The 16,803-nt window shown below is 41.7% G+C and overlaps 1 protein-coding gene across 4 annotated transcripts in view; it reads left to right on the top strand.

The window, feature by feature from the left end:
- The window catches only part of LOC124410069 (carbonic anhydrase-related protein 10), an 85,898-nt gene extending 71,787 nt beyond the window's left edge, over positions 1-14,111 (top strand). Inside the window, exons 5-10 of one of the 4 annotated variants that reach the window (XM_046888184.1) lie at positions 5,042-5,137; positions 9,127-9,193; positions 13,110-13,264; positions 13,602-13,727; positions 13,860-13,911; positions 14,002-14,111. In XM_046888184.1, coding sequence (XP_046744140.1) covers positions 5,042-5,137; positions 9,127-9,193; positions 13,110-13,264; positions 13,602-13,727; positions 13,860-13,911; positions 14,002-14,066 — 561 coding nt within the window. In that variant the 3' untranslated portion in view covers positions 14,067-14,111. The remainder of the gene's footprint in view (positions 1-5,041; positions 5,138-9,126; positions 9,194-13,109; positions 13,265-13,601; positions 13,728-13,859; positions 13,912-14,001) is intronic. The other 3 variants (XM_046888185.1, XM_046888187.1, XM_046888186.1) reach the window with 3 other exon arrangements.
- The last annotated feature ends 2,692 nt before the right edge of the window (positions 14,112-16,803 follow it).

Raw genomic sequence — 16,803 nt, 5'->3', positions numbered from 1 at the left:
CAGAGGTAACTTTCAGAGGTAATTCATGACGCTGAATTATGGTCTCTAGAAATCTCCACACGAAAATCCTTCCAACAGCATTGCCGTGTCCTGATCAACGATGACTTAACAATATGGTTTGAAATTCCGGAAATGTTTACGAGAACGAGCGGGCAACATACGCTTCCGGCTTTTGGATCAGGGACCAGGTTCCCGGAGGTTCGGGACTGCTCCCGACGCTCGGGGAGGTCGAGTGATGTAGTGGAGGCTTTGGCTGCTTCGGTGAGGGTACTGCAGGACAGCACTCGATCACGTGGTCGATAAGTGCGGACGAGGGTCGGCCGGTGCTGGTTCATGGTTCATGGTTCATGGTGGATGGTGGATGGTGGATGAAGGGGCTCGCAAGCAGGGGAGACTGTCGCTCAAACGCGATCTAGTAATGGCCCGAATCACGCCAAAGGACTTCGGCTGTCTGCTAGTATCGCCTCTCATTGTCAAACGGACGCGCCCGATTCCTCGGCCATGTAGATATGCGTATGGCTAATGGTCAAACACGTTTTTCGTAAAGGTCTGATCGACCGGTCACCTCCAAGTAACAGACAAACGAAAAGGTCGAATAACTTGCGGGATCCGGGTGAATGACTGTAGATTTCAATCCTTAGGTACGTCGAACCTCCTCTTCTTTTTGCATATTCGGTAACCTGTTGACCTCGGCTGCCTTGATTATACAATTCGTTAGACACAACTATCGTAGCCGAGTGTTTTCATCGTCGTCGTGGTGCTTAATTTATGAGCAATGTTTACCGAGATCGACTTTAGCTCTTTCGGCGTCGCATAATGTATCCATTCTGGTTTATCTCAAGGGTAAAGAATCGACGCGAACTTCTGTGGGTATCAAAAGTAGCCTCGTGACGCAGGTGTTTGGCAGCTCTTTATGGAAATGTTTCAATGAATCACCATCGATGTTTATCTGTTCAAATCTCGAAGTGTTGCAACAACAAACCCTGACGAAGTCCTTGAGGATACGGAAATAATTCTGCCGCCTATTTTCACTTCTCACTAATTCAATCGCCACTAAAAAACAGAGGGATCTTGTCGTTCGGAGGAACCGTCACGTTACGGTAAACAGAGAATCTCCTTATCGCCGATGTAGACAATCGATACCGATCAACGATGTGTGTAGACAAGCAAACGAGCTGGCAAACAGCTGAATGTTACGGGGGCTGAAACAGACAACGTGGTGAAAATACTTTCGTGACAATTGTGAATCCGGGTATTATATATCGTACGATGGGAGAAAAAGCTCTGATCAAAAGCAGCCGAGCGGAGTGTTAAATTTTCAGACGATGTGCAGGGTGATCCAAATGCGGGCCTCGTCATTGCACCACCGTCTCTCTCTCCTCTCTCTCTCTCTCTCTGTTCGTTCGTTCGTTCATCAGAATTTCTGATCAAAGAGAAAATATCCGTCCCAAAGCGATGCGTCGGCCCGACCGACTCCCGCTTACTGTTTGACGATTTACTGATCTTATCCTCCGAGCGAGAGTTTATATGATCTAAAAATCCGTTGCGATTCATGCTAAACTCACAATTTCTGATCTTTCTTTTTATGCCGGTAGTATTTTCTTCGCTGCTGAAACATACACCACAGCTTTATGTGTATACGGAAAGTCTATGCTCTTCTCCACTTTCTAAGTTAATTGAGCGTCGAGTAGTGCAGCGTATGGTGGAAATAGGAAAGGAGGGCACGGCGAATCGAATAACCGGAAGAAGGTGGCTCGTATTAGATTCCGCTCGTGTCATAGAGACTCTGCATATATCTGACTCGCCCGTCCGTCTATCTATCTATCACTCGAAGACGAGAATGGAGTATTGTCCCGGGTCTTGAGTATGCCGAGTGCAGATTCACAGTCGTATTGGTAACGCGTCGGCTGCATACGTGGGCTGCAGAATCCTCTGTGACCGGGTACTAGAGATGCTCAATTTCCGTTCACCGTGCACTCGACACGTCGGCACATCGCCGAAGAGCAGCCTCATGAATTAATAAGAATTCCATACCAGCCCCGTGATCTTCCGTTAAATTTACTCCTCGAGATTGAAAATACCTTGTACTTGGAGAATGTGTTCCTCCATACGTTAGTATATTCCTTAATCCCTTTATCCTTAACCTTATCTTTTTTCCCCTCTAAAAGCTAATTTGCCGATCAATCATTTCACGTTCTGTTCGACAAGCCAGCTATTTTAAACTTCCAGGAATGACACGCAACGTGAGTTTCAGACTTGCCTCGACTTCGATTTAACTATCTCTTGTGCGGTTATGTGTGCGTATACAAAGTGTTCTATGAAGCTATCAAGCCAACGATTAAACTTCGGATGCATAGATCGATCCTGCTACTCCCGAATGTTTACCATAATCCTGTTTTTCGTGCTCAACGTCTGATAACGTCTGCTCGACGAACTACGATGAACTCGGGGTAACTTAGGATTGGAATGAATAAACTGTATAAAGATTAGTTTCTAGTCGTCGTCTATGAAAAAGCTCAGGGAAAATATTTCGCCCCCCCCCCCCCCCCCCTCCAATCTCTCCCTCTCTTTTGCCCTATCTCTTGATCTCTTGAGAAGCAATGCAAATTTGCTTAATTATGATCGACGCTGCAACGTCCCCCCTCGTCCTTTGCAACGTCTGGTTCAACGGAGTGATAATTGTAGTGGTCGTTTATAGTTGAACGATCCTCGACGACGGCTCTTCAGTCGTACTGCATAATCGCGCGCTGCGTCAGCGGATCATCAGGAATAAGTCTCAAAGCGCAGGACGGTCGTTTAAAGTGAGATCGAACTTGCCTTGCAGCCTTCTTCTATTTTATTCCTCCGGTGTGAAGGCGGCACCGTCTCACCTGCTTCCACTTTCCGAGCCTCGATCAAAACAGTCCGTTTCTCCTTGGCCGCTCTTTCTCTGTCCAACAGTGTGAACGAGGGGGTCAAGTGTCGGGGGTGGGTAATAGGATTACGCTCCCTCGACGCACGGTGTATCGACATTCAACTGTTCCCGCCCCACGGAGGCGAAAAACACCCCCGGAAACATTCGGCACGCATGCACGGGCGCCTTTTTCCTCGATTTAAAGTCTGCGGGACGTACAGTCCGGTAAGAAATGTGGAAAAGGGCACTTAAGTTGAGAGAGCGATACCGGAGCCAATCGAATCAAATCTGATGAAAACGGCGCGGCGGGAGACTTTATAGGCTCGTAAAAATCGCAGATCAGTTTTGATTGAGATTGATTGGAAATCGCCTTGAATCGCTTGGATTTAATTTTTAGCACTGAGCAATAGCTTGGAATCGGTTTGAAACCGTTTAAAAATCGTTTAAAACCGATAAAAATCAATTGAAATTCGTTCGAATTAGTTTTAAAACTATTGAAATTAGTGTTGCAACAGTTTGGAATCATGTTTAATTAGTTTGAGATCGTTTTTAAATTATCTACTATAAAAAAAATCATATTTGTCTATTGTTATCGAATATCAGTTAGGAACTAAGCTCTCACTCCATAGCTGATAGATCGGTCTCTTCTATAAATAAAGTGTACAGAAGCATCATTATACTCGTGATTCGTCAATTCCCTTGAATATATGTATACCAATCAGTAATCCCACGTCACGCCAGTGATTATCTCTCTGATCGTATAGAAATAACCAGTTAAATCCGAACTGTATAAGGTCGTAAATTGGCCTCGCAGTGAGATCTTTGAAGCCTGTCTGCTATCGCGTTTTCTCTAACCAAATCGAGATAAAGATTATATCAGGACTTGGGTAGTGAAACCATCCAAGTATATCGAGCTGAATTTGATTGAGGGAAAAATCGGCTCGACTCAGAGCTTCTCAGGAGCTTTTGTTTCGTTATGAGTTTCCCCCTGTTTCGACACTTTTTGCTGATACCGTATCAGCGCGATAGGCTCAGGCAGATCATTATCGAACGGTATGGAAACGGAGGAGTGGGAAATCGTCGGGAGAAAGGATTTCGAGAGGAAGGTGGTGGTGGGCGGTTTCCGCTAATGGTCGGTAATGAAAACCCGGAGGCACTCGAGGCATGGACATCGCAATTAGAGCGCGACTCGCGACTGGGAATGTAATTGTTCTGCCTAAATAATTCCGGTATTGCATAATCGCCAAAACGCTTTGCGCCTTGTTCTCTCCCTCTCCTCCCCCCTCCCTCTCTTAGTATGTGTACGAGTACCGCATCCAGAGAGGGTTGAAAACCTCTCGAGAGTAAGTCGTTACCCTTGGTTTTCCGAGGCTTGCAGACATCGCCCGACGGAACCGGAAGTATTCCTTCGCCAATTCTATCTCCCAACTAGACTCACGCGGCTCTAACGATGCAGCGAATGGATTAATTATTTAGGCCGCTACGTGCGCCGAAGCTCTGTCAATTTCTGCAACCCGAAACGGACTGCATCACGCATGCCTCACCCCATAATCGACCCCCGTTTACACAACCCACATTGAAACGGGTTAACCGCACTTTATCGATCCTACTTACCCCACAATTAAAGCCTTCTCAGATTATCCTGAGCCGTCGGGCGGTTTCCGGAAGCTCGAATCAATTCTGGAATTACCCATTCTTTTCCACAGATCACACAAATATCAGGTTGATTTAAACGTGTAGGCTTAGGATCGGGCGGAATATCATTTCAAGAACCTAATTCAGCTCTGTATGATTTCATTGAACGTGAACTTTATGATTAAAGAATCGTCTCTATGTATTTGTCCCGTGTACTTTGAAGAAGCTGACAATGAAACAACTTTTAGCGGTTCTTGGATTACCCCAAAAGAACTTTGAACAGTTCCCTGAATTTTTACCGACTTCTAAAGTTCGTTTGAACAAGTTTGTTCGAGAGTTTTTATTTCTGATTACTTCAACCGAGTTCAACGAACTTCGAGTACCTGAGGTATGCGAAGTTGGTTGGACTTGAAGTGACTTCAAACGATGTGAAATTCTCTCTCTCAATGTAAACCGTTACAATTTTTTGGAAAATATTCCCACTGAATTCGTCTTTTTCTCGTATGTTTTCAGATCCAAATCTACGGCTTCAACGCTGAGCTTTATCACAACATGAGCGAGGCGCAGCACAAAAGCCAGGGATTGGTTGCCGTTTCCCTGATGGTCCAGGTAACAACCCCAAACATGTTGTTTTTCGTTTACGTGATTTGCGTACGAAAACTGTGAAAAATAAATAATTAACAACTCGGAAACGAATTCGAGGGGTGAGGATAAGGTCAAGCAGTTCTGATTTCATATCCACGTCATTCCATCACAGCGGAGTGGATATGGAGGGGGCGGGGATCTAGATTTATTTGATTTTGAAGCGGTAGGAAGTCAGCCAGACAAAGCCAGCAGATTTTAACGCAATTTGCCACGAGATTAACTTATACGCGCTGAGTGAGCCAGCGAGTGGCGTGAATGATTCGATAAAATTGTAAAAAAAAAATCACCCCCCCCCCCCCCACCGCCCACGTCTTCTTCTCTCATCATCTCTTTCAGTTTGTTTTTACAAACGTGACGCATCGCCGGAACAGGTTGAACCACTTTAACACTTTTGGGCGGTCGTTCTGCACTTGTCTCCCGGGAATATGGGGGTGCAAAATACCAACAACCCTCGGGAACCACGAAAGCTGCGGGACGCCGGTCTCCTCAGGGTTTAATCAGCTCCTAGGCACGTCTAAATTGACAATTACGTCAGCAGTTAACGTCTAGCCGGCTCTCTTCGCTCTTGCTTTGCATCATCTTGAGCCACCCTTGTCTATACTGTGAAAATCCCTCCTCGCATATCGCGCGGTTGACAAGCGAAACGAAAGAAAAATATTTTACAAACTTTCCTTTCTGATCTGATCCTTATTAGGAATAACAAAATATTCTTCTTCGGTCCGGAATTTTCTCGATTCTTTGACTTCGCTATTCCCTCGTGACATAGAATTCTTTATCACTTAATTATAACTTTAAAAATATACGAAGCAGGGTGGGAGAAAAAACGTGAAAAATTTATATCGGATTTGTTAGTCTTACCTAATTTTGGAGATGGCGCAACCAGCGCGAGGTTATTGGCTACAATATAATGAAGATCACGGTGGCATGTACCCTGTACATACCTGCAGGGGGTGGACGAGAAGAACGAGACTTACAAGTTGGCGTAATCAAGCCCCGGAGCCTCGGTGGCGGCTCGAGAATCGCTGGAGGATTTAAGTTTGATGACAGATCACCTTCATCCCCGTTTATTATATCGCCACCCCCGCCGTGCCACGGGGGTTAAAACAAGGAAGAGAGATTATATATTTGAATACTATTTGTAATATGCTGATACGAAGTTGCAGTATCATCATGTGTTTAAAACCTTCGACTTATATAAGTACGTAATTTTTTCGAGTTTTATGCATAATGCTTGGCTATAATGCGTTTATCGCTCGGGTATTGTGACAGTTATTATGTGTTGCGATTTTTACGCTGAAAAGACGAGGAAACATAGAGGAGAAAAAGTGCTGACCGCGAACCGCGAACGAATGCAAAATCTTAAACGTTTTGAATATCATTACAATATTTATATATTCAGGAATATATAGGGGAGGGACGGGGTGAATGGGGGCTCCTGAAAATGCGTTAAATTTGAGAAAATTGAAAAACGTTTTCTAAATTTCATAATTTCCTTTATTCCGCAACATTCAACTCTTAGATCAACCGTATGTCTTGACAAGTTATAGAAGGCAGGCAACATGGGCACCCATGGATATATTTTTTCCTTGTTTTTTTTTTTTTAAATTGACAAACGTTTTTTTACGGACATTTGAACTTAAGATAACAACGTTTAGCAACCGTGAAGCTATAATTTTCAGATCTGCTAATTCAATCGAGTAATTAGCGATTCAATTCCAAGTGGGGAGGGTGGAGGGATAATTTTGGCCGCCTCACCCCAAGGTTTTGTGACATAGATAACTTCAGGTTAAAAGTTCCAACCAGTTAATATAGGCACATATTTATATCGCCTTTAAAACAACTTTAGAAAAGTACGCATAATTTTGATAAAGGGGCCCGTTTTGCCCGCCTTTTGTCTACAAGCCTCTTCTACATAGTTAATTTTATATTCAAAGTAGGTATTCTGGAGTAAATATGATAATAAAATTAAAAAAATTTTTTTTCACGTGCCCATTTTGCCTGCAATTTCTGGATTTTTTTTTTTTTTTTTTTTTTTGGAACAAAGGTAGCACAAGTTGCACAATAAACAATTCAGTAAAATAGTGTAAATGGGGCCTGATTATTTTATGAACCTAATTCGATGTTCTGGGATTTCCATTATCACAGACTCGATTCTAATTCAGACTGTTCGATTATTATTTTCACCCCCTCGAGTCTCGACGTTTTTCTCAACTTCGGGGATGACAGACAAGATTTAAAAAAAAAAAATAAGCAAAAAATAAAAAATCGAGAATGGGACGAGAAAAGTTATCGGTTTTGCACAGGCGGAGACGGTGACTGTCAAGGTGGTAAGCGACTACTAATCCGCACAGTCGTTCCCAAGAGTCGGTTTCTTGAGGGGTGAATGTCGGCGGAAAAGCGAGGGGATGGAGTAGGAGTCCTTAATATTCATAAGACGAACTCGACGGGCTTTCGAGGCCGGGGTTGCGTCGCCGAAAAGCTCCTTGCGTGAGGGCCGCGAACGCGTTTTCAGGTGCGGTCGGAACGGTGGCTGAAAAGGAGGGGATGACGGCTGGCGGAGAGGAGGGAGGAGGGGGGGGGGGGGTCGTGTTTAAGTGTTTTGGGAGAATCCCAAAGCTCGGTTATATTAACAGCGAGGGTTTCAGGGGTTGGGAATCGAGGGAGAGAGATGCTCTCATCGCTCTGTCACTTTGCGCGGGACGACGACGGCGGCCACCTTGGCTCCCTTGCGGCCCATAATCTGTCTGAATTACTCGCACCGCGTGGCTTTGGAGAAAAAGAAAAAAAAAATTTCAACATGCCCAGTCGGTAACGAAGATCCCTCTCGAACCGCCGGAGTTAACGAGTCTTTGAGGTTAACCGATCACAAAGTATTTCTCTACACCTATGGTTTATCATTAAAATTGATGTATAGCAGGCATTCCATACCGATTCAACCTGAGCCTGATCCTCGACCTCGTAAATCTGGTCCGCGATTTTTTCTAAGGTCATTTTTCAGTCTCTAAATAGCAGTTTAATTTTTTCATATTTTTTAAAATATACTTGAGCGCATCGTGGATTTTTAAAAGTTTTTGTTTCTAACACCTCGATGGCTGGGATCGGAAAATTAGAATATATTGGAAAAGATTCTGTGTCAGAAAAAAAATAATTTTTCCACGAAAATTCATGTCTGGGCTGTTGTTTCAACCTGTTCCTTAACTCTTTGTTGTTCCGATATTTTCCTCTTGACTTACAATTAGTCAAGTATAGGTGATTCAAGAGCGATCACTGTTTCTGATTACTCTCAATTGATCATAATTTTACGTCGATGTTCCAGAAAAAATGGTTTAAAAAAATCTGTAAAAATTTTCAAAAATCTAAGTCTATCGTTATAAATACTCAAGCAGTGGATCCACGGTGTATTTATCGCTGCTTCTATGCTTTCAAATTCTTTCTTTCAAAAAAAGCTAAAAAATACCGGCTGAAGGTAATGCCCAAAAGTTATGAAATTTGGTTTACGATCTTTGATATCTGACACAGAATTTTTAAGAATTTTTTCAGATTTTTCAATCACCCAATCGAGGTGTGAAAAAAAACTTTGAAAATTCATTACCCGCTCAGAATTTGGTCCAAAATTTTTTAGATAACCCTAATTGCTATTACGAGTCAAAAGAATGGTGCAAAAAAAAAAAAAACGCGGACCAAATCTGAGAGGTCGATGATCAGACCCAGGCCGAATTGGGATGAAATGCCCCATTACAGATAAAATATGCAACTTTAACAGTGATTTTTTTTTATCTCTTCTCACCGAACAGTCAAAAATACAAAAGTTGCACAAGTTTTAGTTTAATACTTGTGACGTCATCGATCGACTTGTGACGAAAAACGATCCAGTTTTATCGTACATCTCGTAGGGGAGCTCTTTTCAAAAAAATCATCGATTAATCCCGGTATTCTCGTTTAATTTGTTGCAGTTGGGCGACACTCCGAATCCAGAATTAAGGATCCTGACCAGTACCTTCAACAAGGTTCTGTACAAAGGTGAGTGAGAAATGGAAGCATGCAAGCTTTATGCGGAGAGAAAGCTCGAGGGGAAGAAAAAAGAATAAATAAGTAAGTATCAAAAAAAAGTTACGAAATAAGGAAGGGTGAGATGAAAGGAGCCAGGAAGAGTTTCAATTGGCAAAACCGGCACCAGACGAACTTCTTCGGGTTAAATTCTTGAGCGGAGAAAGAGAAGAGAAATAAGAGCCGAGTGGCCAGGAGGAGGAGGAGGAGGAGGAGGAGGAGAAGGAAGAAAGGCGTGTATCTCGGTTCTCTGCAACCGGGGCGAAAGGGGTATGAAAGCATGGGGTGCAATTAGCGGGCATCAAAACCGGGGGATTACGCAAGACGATGAATGCCACTCTCACACGCGACATAACCCCGCCTCCAGGCCGTTATCTAACCGTGACTCGGCGTCTCGAGCCTTCGGGATAACCTACCTGCGGAACACCTGATGCGGGGATAATAGGACCGGGAACTCGGAGATGAAAGAAGACCGAAATACACTCACCGAGTAAAGAAGAAGAGAAATGAATATACGTGCGCACTGCTGTTCGTTGAGATTTTTATTCATATATGTGTCTTTTTTTTTTCTTTTTTCTTTTTTTTTCTTTTAATATCATCGCGCTTCTTCTCCTTCTTTTTCAAGCATATATCCCTTTAATACAGACAAGAATTTTTATGATTACGAATTATAGTTCCTCGAGTTTTTCTTCCTTTTTTTTTTTTACAAAACGTATACACAATCGTACGATTCGTCATTATAACCTTGAAACCAAGTATTTATTTTTTTTATTTCTTCTTTTTTTTTTTTTTTTTTCTTCCTAGCATACACAGGAAAAGTTTCAGATTTTCTTCATTTTTTTTTTTCCCCCGTACTTTCCGTTATTCTTCTCTTTATCCACGAGACAAGACAGTTTTTTTTTTCTTTTATACGTTTTCCCTCTTAAATTCAAACACTCCGCGACGAGACACTTTGAGATATTATTATAAGTAAAACGGGGGTTGCGTTTGCGGGTTCATTAATCACCCCTCGACGTGCATTCGCCCGTGTTTTTTCACCGTCTTTTACCCATATCCTGGGCACGCCTCAGCATCCCCGGATTTTCTTCTCGCCCTTTATACTCGCGCGCGCGTGTCGTGCGCCCGTGTGTTTGTGTATCGTACACAAGGCGGCAAAAGGTCGGTTGATATTTTTCTGTCTCGCCTCCTCCGCGTTATTATTTGTCATTTCACGGACCGGCGTCTCCGGAAATGTCCGCTGTTACATATTACACACATATATATATATATATAAATATATGTGCGTGCAGGGGGAAAATCGGTACAACCCGAGTGTCGATATATATAAGAGCATCGAAGATGTTGTATTTTTTTTTCTTCATTTTATGTTATCTTCTCGTCCGCCCAAAATTAGAAGCACAGGAGGAGGGTGGAGGGGGTGTGGGTGGGGGAGAGAGGTGGTATGGGGGAAACGCTTCACCCCCATTATGCAACAACCCTCCGGTGCTTTCTGCAGCTCTTATCCACTCTGGATAGCAAAACGACCCTCTTCTTTGACGTTTCTTCGTCCTCTTCGCTCGCTCTTCATACCCTGCGACAGAAGTAGGTACGAGGTTCTTCGTGTTCGTCTTCTTCGTCTTCTTCGTCTTCGCGCAGGCTGCTTCACCGGATGACGGGCCGACATTCTCGTTCTTTATAATGTCAACCAGTCTCAATAATAAAAGAAACGCCGCGGTGATGTATACCCTGTGCATCGTGGCGGCATGGATGGGATATAATGCGCGAAAAAGCGGCGACGAGGAAAGGATGCTACCAGGAACACAACACACTCCCAGCACTACACGGCTAGCTTGTGTGTATACCGGGAGAAAGATATCTCGGCTGAGAGAGAGAGGAGAGAGAGAAAATTCGAGAGCAGAACCTTAGTCGTCCTCTAGATACCGCTCGCTGCCTAAGTGGTACCGAAAACAAGTTGTGAAAAATTGCTCTTCTTCACTCTACTTGCTCTCGCTCTCTCTCTCTCTCTCTTTTACTTTGCCTCTTTCTCGGTGGCAGGACTTGCCAAGGAGAGAAGAACTTGAATAATGGTTTTTTCATTCGCCCGCGCGTTACGCGCGCCTTGCCTATTTCCTTTTTCAAATTCTCTACCTGCTTCTTTTTTTTTATCGTTCCGCGTATGTCGTTTTCTTTTTTTGCTTCTTCTTTTTCTTCTTCTTCTTCTTCTTCTCAGAACCCATCGCGCGGAAGAAGAGGGTGAAAAATTTTTTTTCAAAGCAAACAAAAACGTATTTCTCAAACTTTAGGGTTTTACTATTTTTCAAGCTCGTGGTTTAATAATGTCGAAAATAACTTGGGGAGTAGAGTAGATTCGATCGATGACTTGTTCTCCTTTTGGGATTTTCATTTTCAACCTGTGACGATACCGATTTTAAGTGAAAATTTCGCGGTGCCGTAGTTTCTCAAGTGATATTCGTAGAGTGAATTTTAAGAATAAAATATGAAACGCATGTAAAAGAAGCCTTAATTTTAATATCGTGACTGTAAGTCAAAATTAAGCTTGCAAAAAACATATTTCTGCGAGATTAAATAAGGTGAACAATTGATAGAACAAAAAACTCAAAACAGGCAAAAACGAAGCTTTTAAACACTTTAAAAAAAGAAAAAAGGAACAGATCAATGTATAGCTCGTACAACATTAGGGACTAAAAATGGTGACATTGTGAAAATGAAGCTTGTAGGAAATCCAAATGACTTTGGGAAACCTTGACGACAGAAATTGATTTTGGAAAAACAGATAAAAAATAAAAAACCGCATAAGTAGCTCTGCTAAAATCATTCAGTGTTAATCATTCGATTAACAGCGGTACATTGAATTCAAGAATCATCGTTGCGAGTAAGGTTGTTGATGGGAAATCCCTTAAATTCGCATTGGGTCGACGCGAATCCCACGATATCCGTTCTCCATCATCCCCCGAAAGATCTTCAGCGGGACGAGCTAATAAATTACGTTAACATTGTTGTCTGTGTATATACAAGAAGCATGGCGGCTAGCTAAGCTCGTATCGCCGCGATACATAATCTCGTGGAAGCTGGCGCCAGGAGCTCGGCAGGGTTTCGAGAACTTTGAGATGCCATCGGCGCAAAGGGGCGGAGGAGGGAGGAGAAGGAGAAGCAGGAGGAGGAGGACGGGTTTGAATACACGCCGAGAAGAGCTATTACATTAATTCGCATCTCTCCAGGCAACGATGACAATGGGACACTTAGATTCCTGATGTCATTCCGTCCCCCCCACCTCCCTCCCCTAAGAAGGAATGGGGCACCCTGCATTGTCTTTTGATTTATGTTCGCTGCCCGTTGCCGTGTTAACAACCTATTGATTGAAACACACGCGGCACCCCGGCTCCCATCCCTCTTCACATCCCCCTCATTGTCTACGCGCCACCAAGATGCTCCCCATGGTTTATGGAAGGGTTAAAAAATTCACCAATTTCAACCGGGTGGTTGATAATCGTTGATTTTTTTGTTCATCCTTGATTTGGAAACTTGATTATTACAACATTTAGCGATAATTTAGCGAAATTTTGAGAATTTTTTAAAGAATCTAAATGACTTTGTTCGATTTTTACCAAATTTGCATTCTTGATTTTATGGGATTTCATGTATTTCAATGTTTTCAAATATTTCGCAGACTTTGGATGGAATTCAAGAATTTTTTTAATATTCCAGGGTTTAAAAAAAATTTCAAATAAGTAGAAAATGCTTGTAAAATCGACGGACTTGGAGGAGGTTGGAAGAATTGACACTTGATCAGTTTACTTCATACTTACGACCTTATTCCTGAATCGATTGTTATTATTTTTCAATCAGAATTACCGATTCTTTTTAAAATCCTCGTATCGTTATTTTTCAGGCGAAAAGGCGCAGGTGAGGCACTTGTCGGTGAAGGAATTGCTGCCGAAAACGAACGGGTACATGACGTACGAAGGAAGCACGACGCATCCCGGATGCTGGGAAACCGCGGTTTGGCTAATTCTCAACAAGCCGATATACATAACGGCACAGGAGGTGAGAAAATAACAGAATGAATTCCTCCCTCTATCTCCCTCGTTCAAAAATCACGTTTTCGTTTACTCATTTATTATTTCATGGCATTAATTTTTTGGCAGAGAATAATAAAATTGTGGATCGTCTAAAAATACGAAACTAAGGAAAAGATTATGGGTGAATAAGTAAGGGTGCATTCCCTTTATTTTTTTTTATCATTTTCGTTTCGTCTTCCCCTACCGGGTCCGTCTCCTTTTATCAGTAGCGACAGGATATTCGGTTCCCGCTCCCTCAGTCAAAGATTTGAATAAATAATGACCTGATTCGTTATTCCTTGCATCTTTCTCAACTCTGAAAGCTCTACGTGCTGAGGAAGCTCATGCAGGGACCCGACGGCACCCCGAAAGCTCCCCTGGGAAACAACGCGAGGCCTTTGCAAGGACTCCACCATCGCACCATAAGGACGAACATCGACTTCCGCAGGGTAAGTTCAATTTCGACCGGTACAATAAGAATCCACCGATATACCGGCAATCGTTTATACGCAATACGCAATACGCAATGTAATAGCGACGATCGTTTTATTCATGTCTCTTTTCTCACTTTTCTTGCACAGCAGCGCTCGGACGCAAAATGTCCGTCGATGGCCAAGGACATGCATTACACAGGTAACGATACCGTAGGCTCCGTTATAGAACCCCGTAGAAACCCACAAATGAAATCGGGGCGGTTATTTTTTATGAGTGTTTTAAAATAAGACGAATTTTTCTTTCCAGCTAACAAGTGGCAGGACGATGGATCCTTATCGCACAACGTCGTGTAATGACAGTCATTTTATATATGCATACATAATAATAACAATAATCCGATGATCCAATAACAATAGTGTTGACTGGAATTTGTGACGCGTGCTAGTGCAGGGTGCATGTACATACATACATACCTATATACCTATATATGATGTGCAAATATCGCGCTTTTCTCTCTTGTTTTCTTCTCTTTCTTGTATGAATATCATTTTACATAGTTTCTTTACTTTTATCTTCGTGTAATTATTTCCTTCTTTATATACTTTTTCTTTTCTCTCGCATTTCTTTCCGTAAAAACGTCTATTTCTCACGGATCCTGCCGATGGTACAAAAATGTCTTTAGGGAAACACGTCGCGAGATCTGAAAGGAGAAAGGAAAAACGTTAACGACGGGAAAAAAAAACAGAAAGACACTGAGATGAAACGATAAAATCATCGGACTTCGCCTATACCGCAAATTAAAACTGATTATTATATACAAAAATATAATTTATAGTTCATATTATATTATGTAGATACATATACATTGTACACATATATAATGGAATATAATATGAAAGAAAGATGAAAAGTGGGGCTAGGGGGAAGGGAAAATAAATGAAAACTTTTTTTGACACACAATAATACTTAGTAATAATAATAATAATAATAATAATAATGATAATGATAATGATAAATTAATTAATAATCGAGAGAGAGCTTTACATGTTCAGCGATGGGAGAGCGGATGAATGATGAAAAATATGTTCGCATTATTCTCGTAATTTATGCAGAATATTTCGTTAATCGATTTTCATGTATCAAATTTTTTTCCCAAACAGGTAATTTATACGTAATTACGCGCATTCATAAACTAATATTGTCCGTACAAGTTTATTACGGTTCTTTATTTCTTACACTGTTGTAATGATTCTTTTGGTTCTTTTTTTCCCTCTTGAATTTCGCATCGTTCTTCGATCGTGTCATGTATAATAGTTATATGTAAAACATACGGCAACAATATATATTGTAATAAATTCGGCAATGATGATGACGATGATGATGATGATGATGATACAGACACACAAACACACACACACGTATAAATATAGGTTATATAAATAAACATATGCAAATATATTATATAAATAACGTATGATAACCAATGACGAGTTTTCTGTCAATTACTTTTGTAGCCAAAAAAAGGAAGACAAAAAAATGAAAAAATTAGACAAACGAAAAAGCGGGAAAAAAAACCGCAAAAAAATATATACATCCATTAGCGTAATGTATCTACACCAAAAAAAAGAAAAAAAAAAGAAAAAAAAAAGAAAAAACGAAAACGTATGTCGGCGCCCCGCGACGAGAACGCATGTATAGTATTATCTGAGCATATAGGTAAAATTATAAAAACGAAGACAGAGATCTGGATCAGCAAACTAAGGCTGTATATCGAAGAGTATACGGGAGAAATTTATCATGAAGAATGTAATAATATAGTGATAATGCGGGGGAAGCTCGGGTGAAGCGAGGGCTTCGACATAATTACACTCTATGCAGACTATATAATATTGTAAGCGTCGAGGATTAAAATGCTTTTGTAAATACGTACGCGCTTGGGTGTATGCATTACATATGTATGGGTTTAGCACAAGTGTATATTGCCCACGCGGGTATGTACGGGCGCAATGGAGGATTTGTATAGAGAAAATTGTATAAAATGAAAAGCTAATAGTGAATTGGGAAGAGAATGCCCTTGCGAAAAAAAAAAACTCAACTTCGGGTGTCAATTCGTATACCCTCGACGTTTTTCTTATGGGAATTTAGCATTATCTATAAGTTCTGGGTACGTATTTAAAACCAAGTTGCCAGTTTTTTTTTTTTGTCAGGAAAACGAAAGATGCCGAAGAAGAAAAAGAAGCAGAAAGAGAAAAAGACAAGGGGAGAGGGGGACTACGCGAAACCATCGATAATAACTAAGGGAAAACAATTGTAAACGAATACGAAATAACGAACAACAATTACGATGATGATAATAAACATAATGTTATATTGTAATCACCGACGCCGATGCGCGGATCGTTTTATTCAACTTATTCGATCCTTGAACCCATCGTTGTATTCTCGAAAACGAAATGAGCCGTGATCTCTGGAAAAAAGAGAAAGGGATGAAGAGTTTAATTTTAACTTTGAATTAAAAGACAGTACAGCATAAATGAGGATTTTTTAATATTAATTCATTCGCTTTCTTACGTGGTGTTAAATTCAACTCAATTATAAGCCCGATCATCTTTCTGATTAGGGGGTTGGAAATATCGAGTCTTCATATTCCGCGGCTGCATCGTCGGGTGCTCAAGTTTATTCAACCACGCACGAGTCGAGTATGGTAATTAATTTGCAAGTATTGACCCGCGGTGCCGGTTACAAGACTTGACGTGGGCGGGGGTGGAGGAATAAGAAGAGGAGGAGGAGGAGGAGGAGGAAGTGGAGGAGGAGGGTCGGGGTACCTGGCGTTTAAATTTCCATCAAGAATCCATTATGAGCACATCCACATGCCTGAGCACTCGACCGTAATACGGCAAAACAGGAGTAAGTAAATGTGAAACAAGACGGGGGTAAGAAGTATGCGCGATGAAAGCGAGCGAGGGTAAAGATTTTTGGAAAGTCTGCCAGGCTGCGCGTAGCTGCATGTCTCCGAGAACGCGTGTCTTTTTGTAATAATAATAACCACCGGCCGCTGGTAATAAGCACAAGTAATTTTAATAAACATCG

The sequence above is a fragment of the Diprion similis genome, chromosome 8 (assembly GCF_021155765.1).
Source record: "Diprion similis isolate iyDipSimi1 chromosome 8, iyDipSimi1.1, whole genome shotgun sequence".
NCBI lineage: Eukaryota > Metazoa > Arthropoda > Insecta > Hymenoptera > Diprionidae > Diprion > Diprion similis.
Note: the sequence above shows the minus strand (reverse complement) of the source record. Positions and strands in the feature narration are given on the sequence as shown.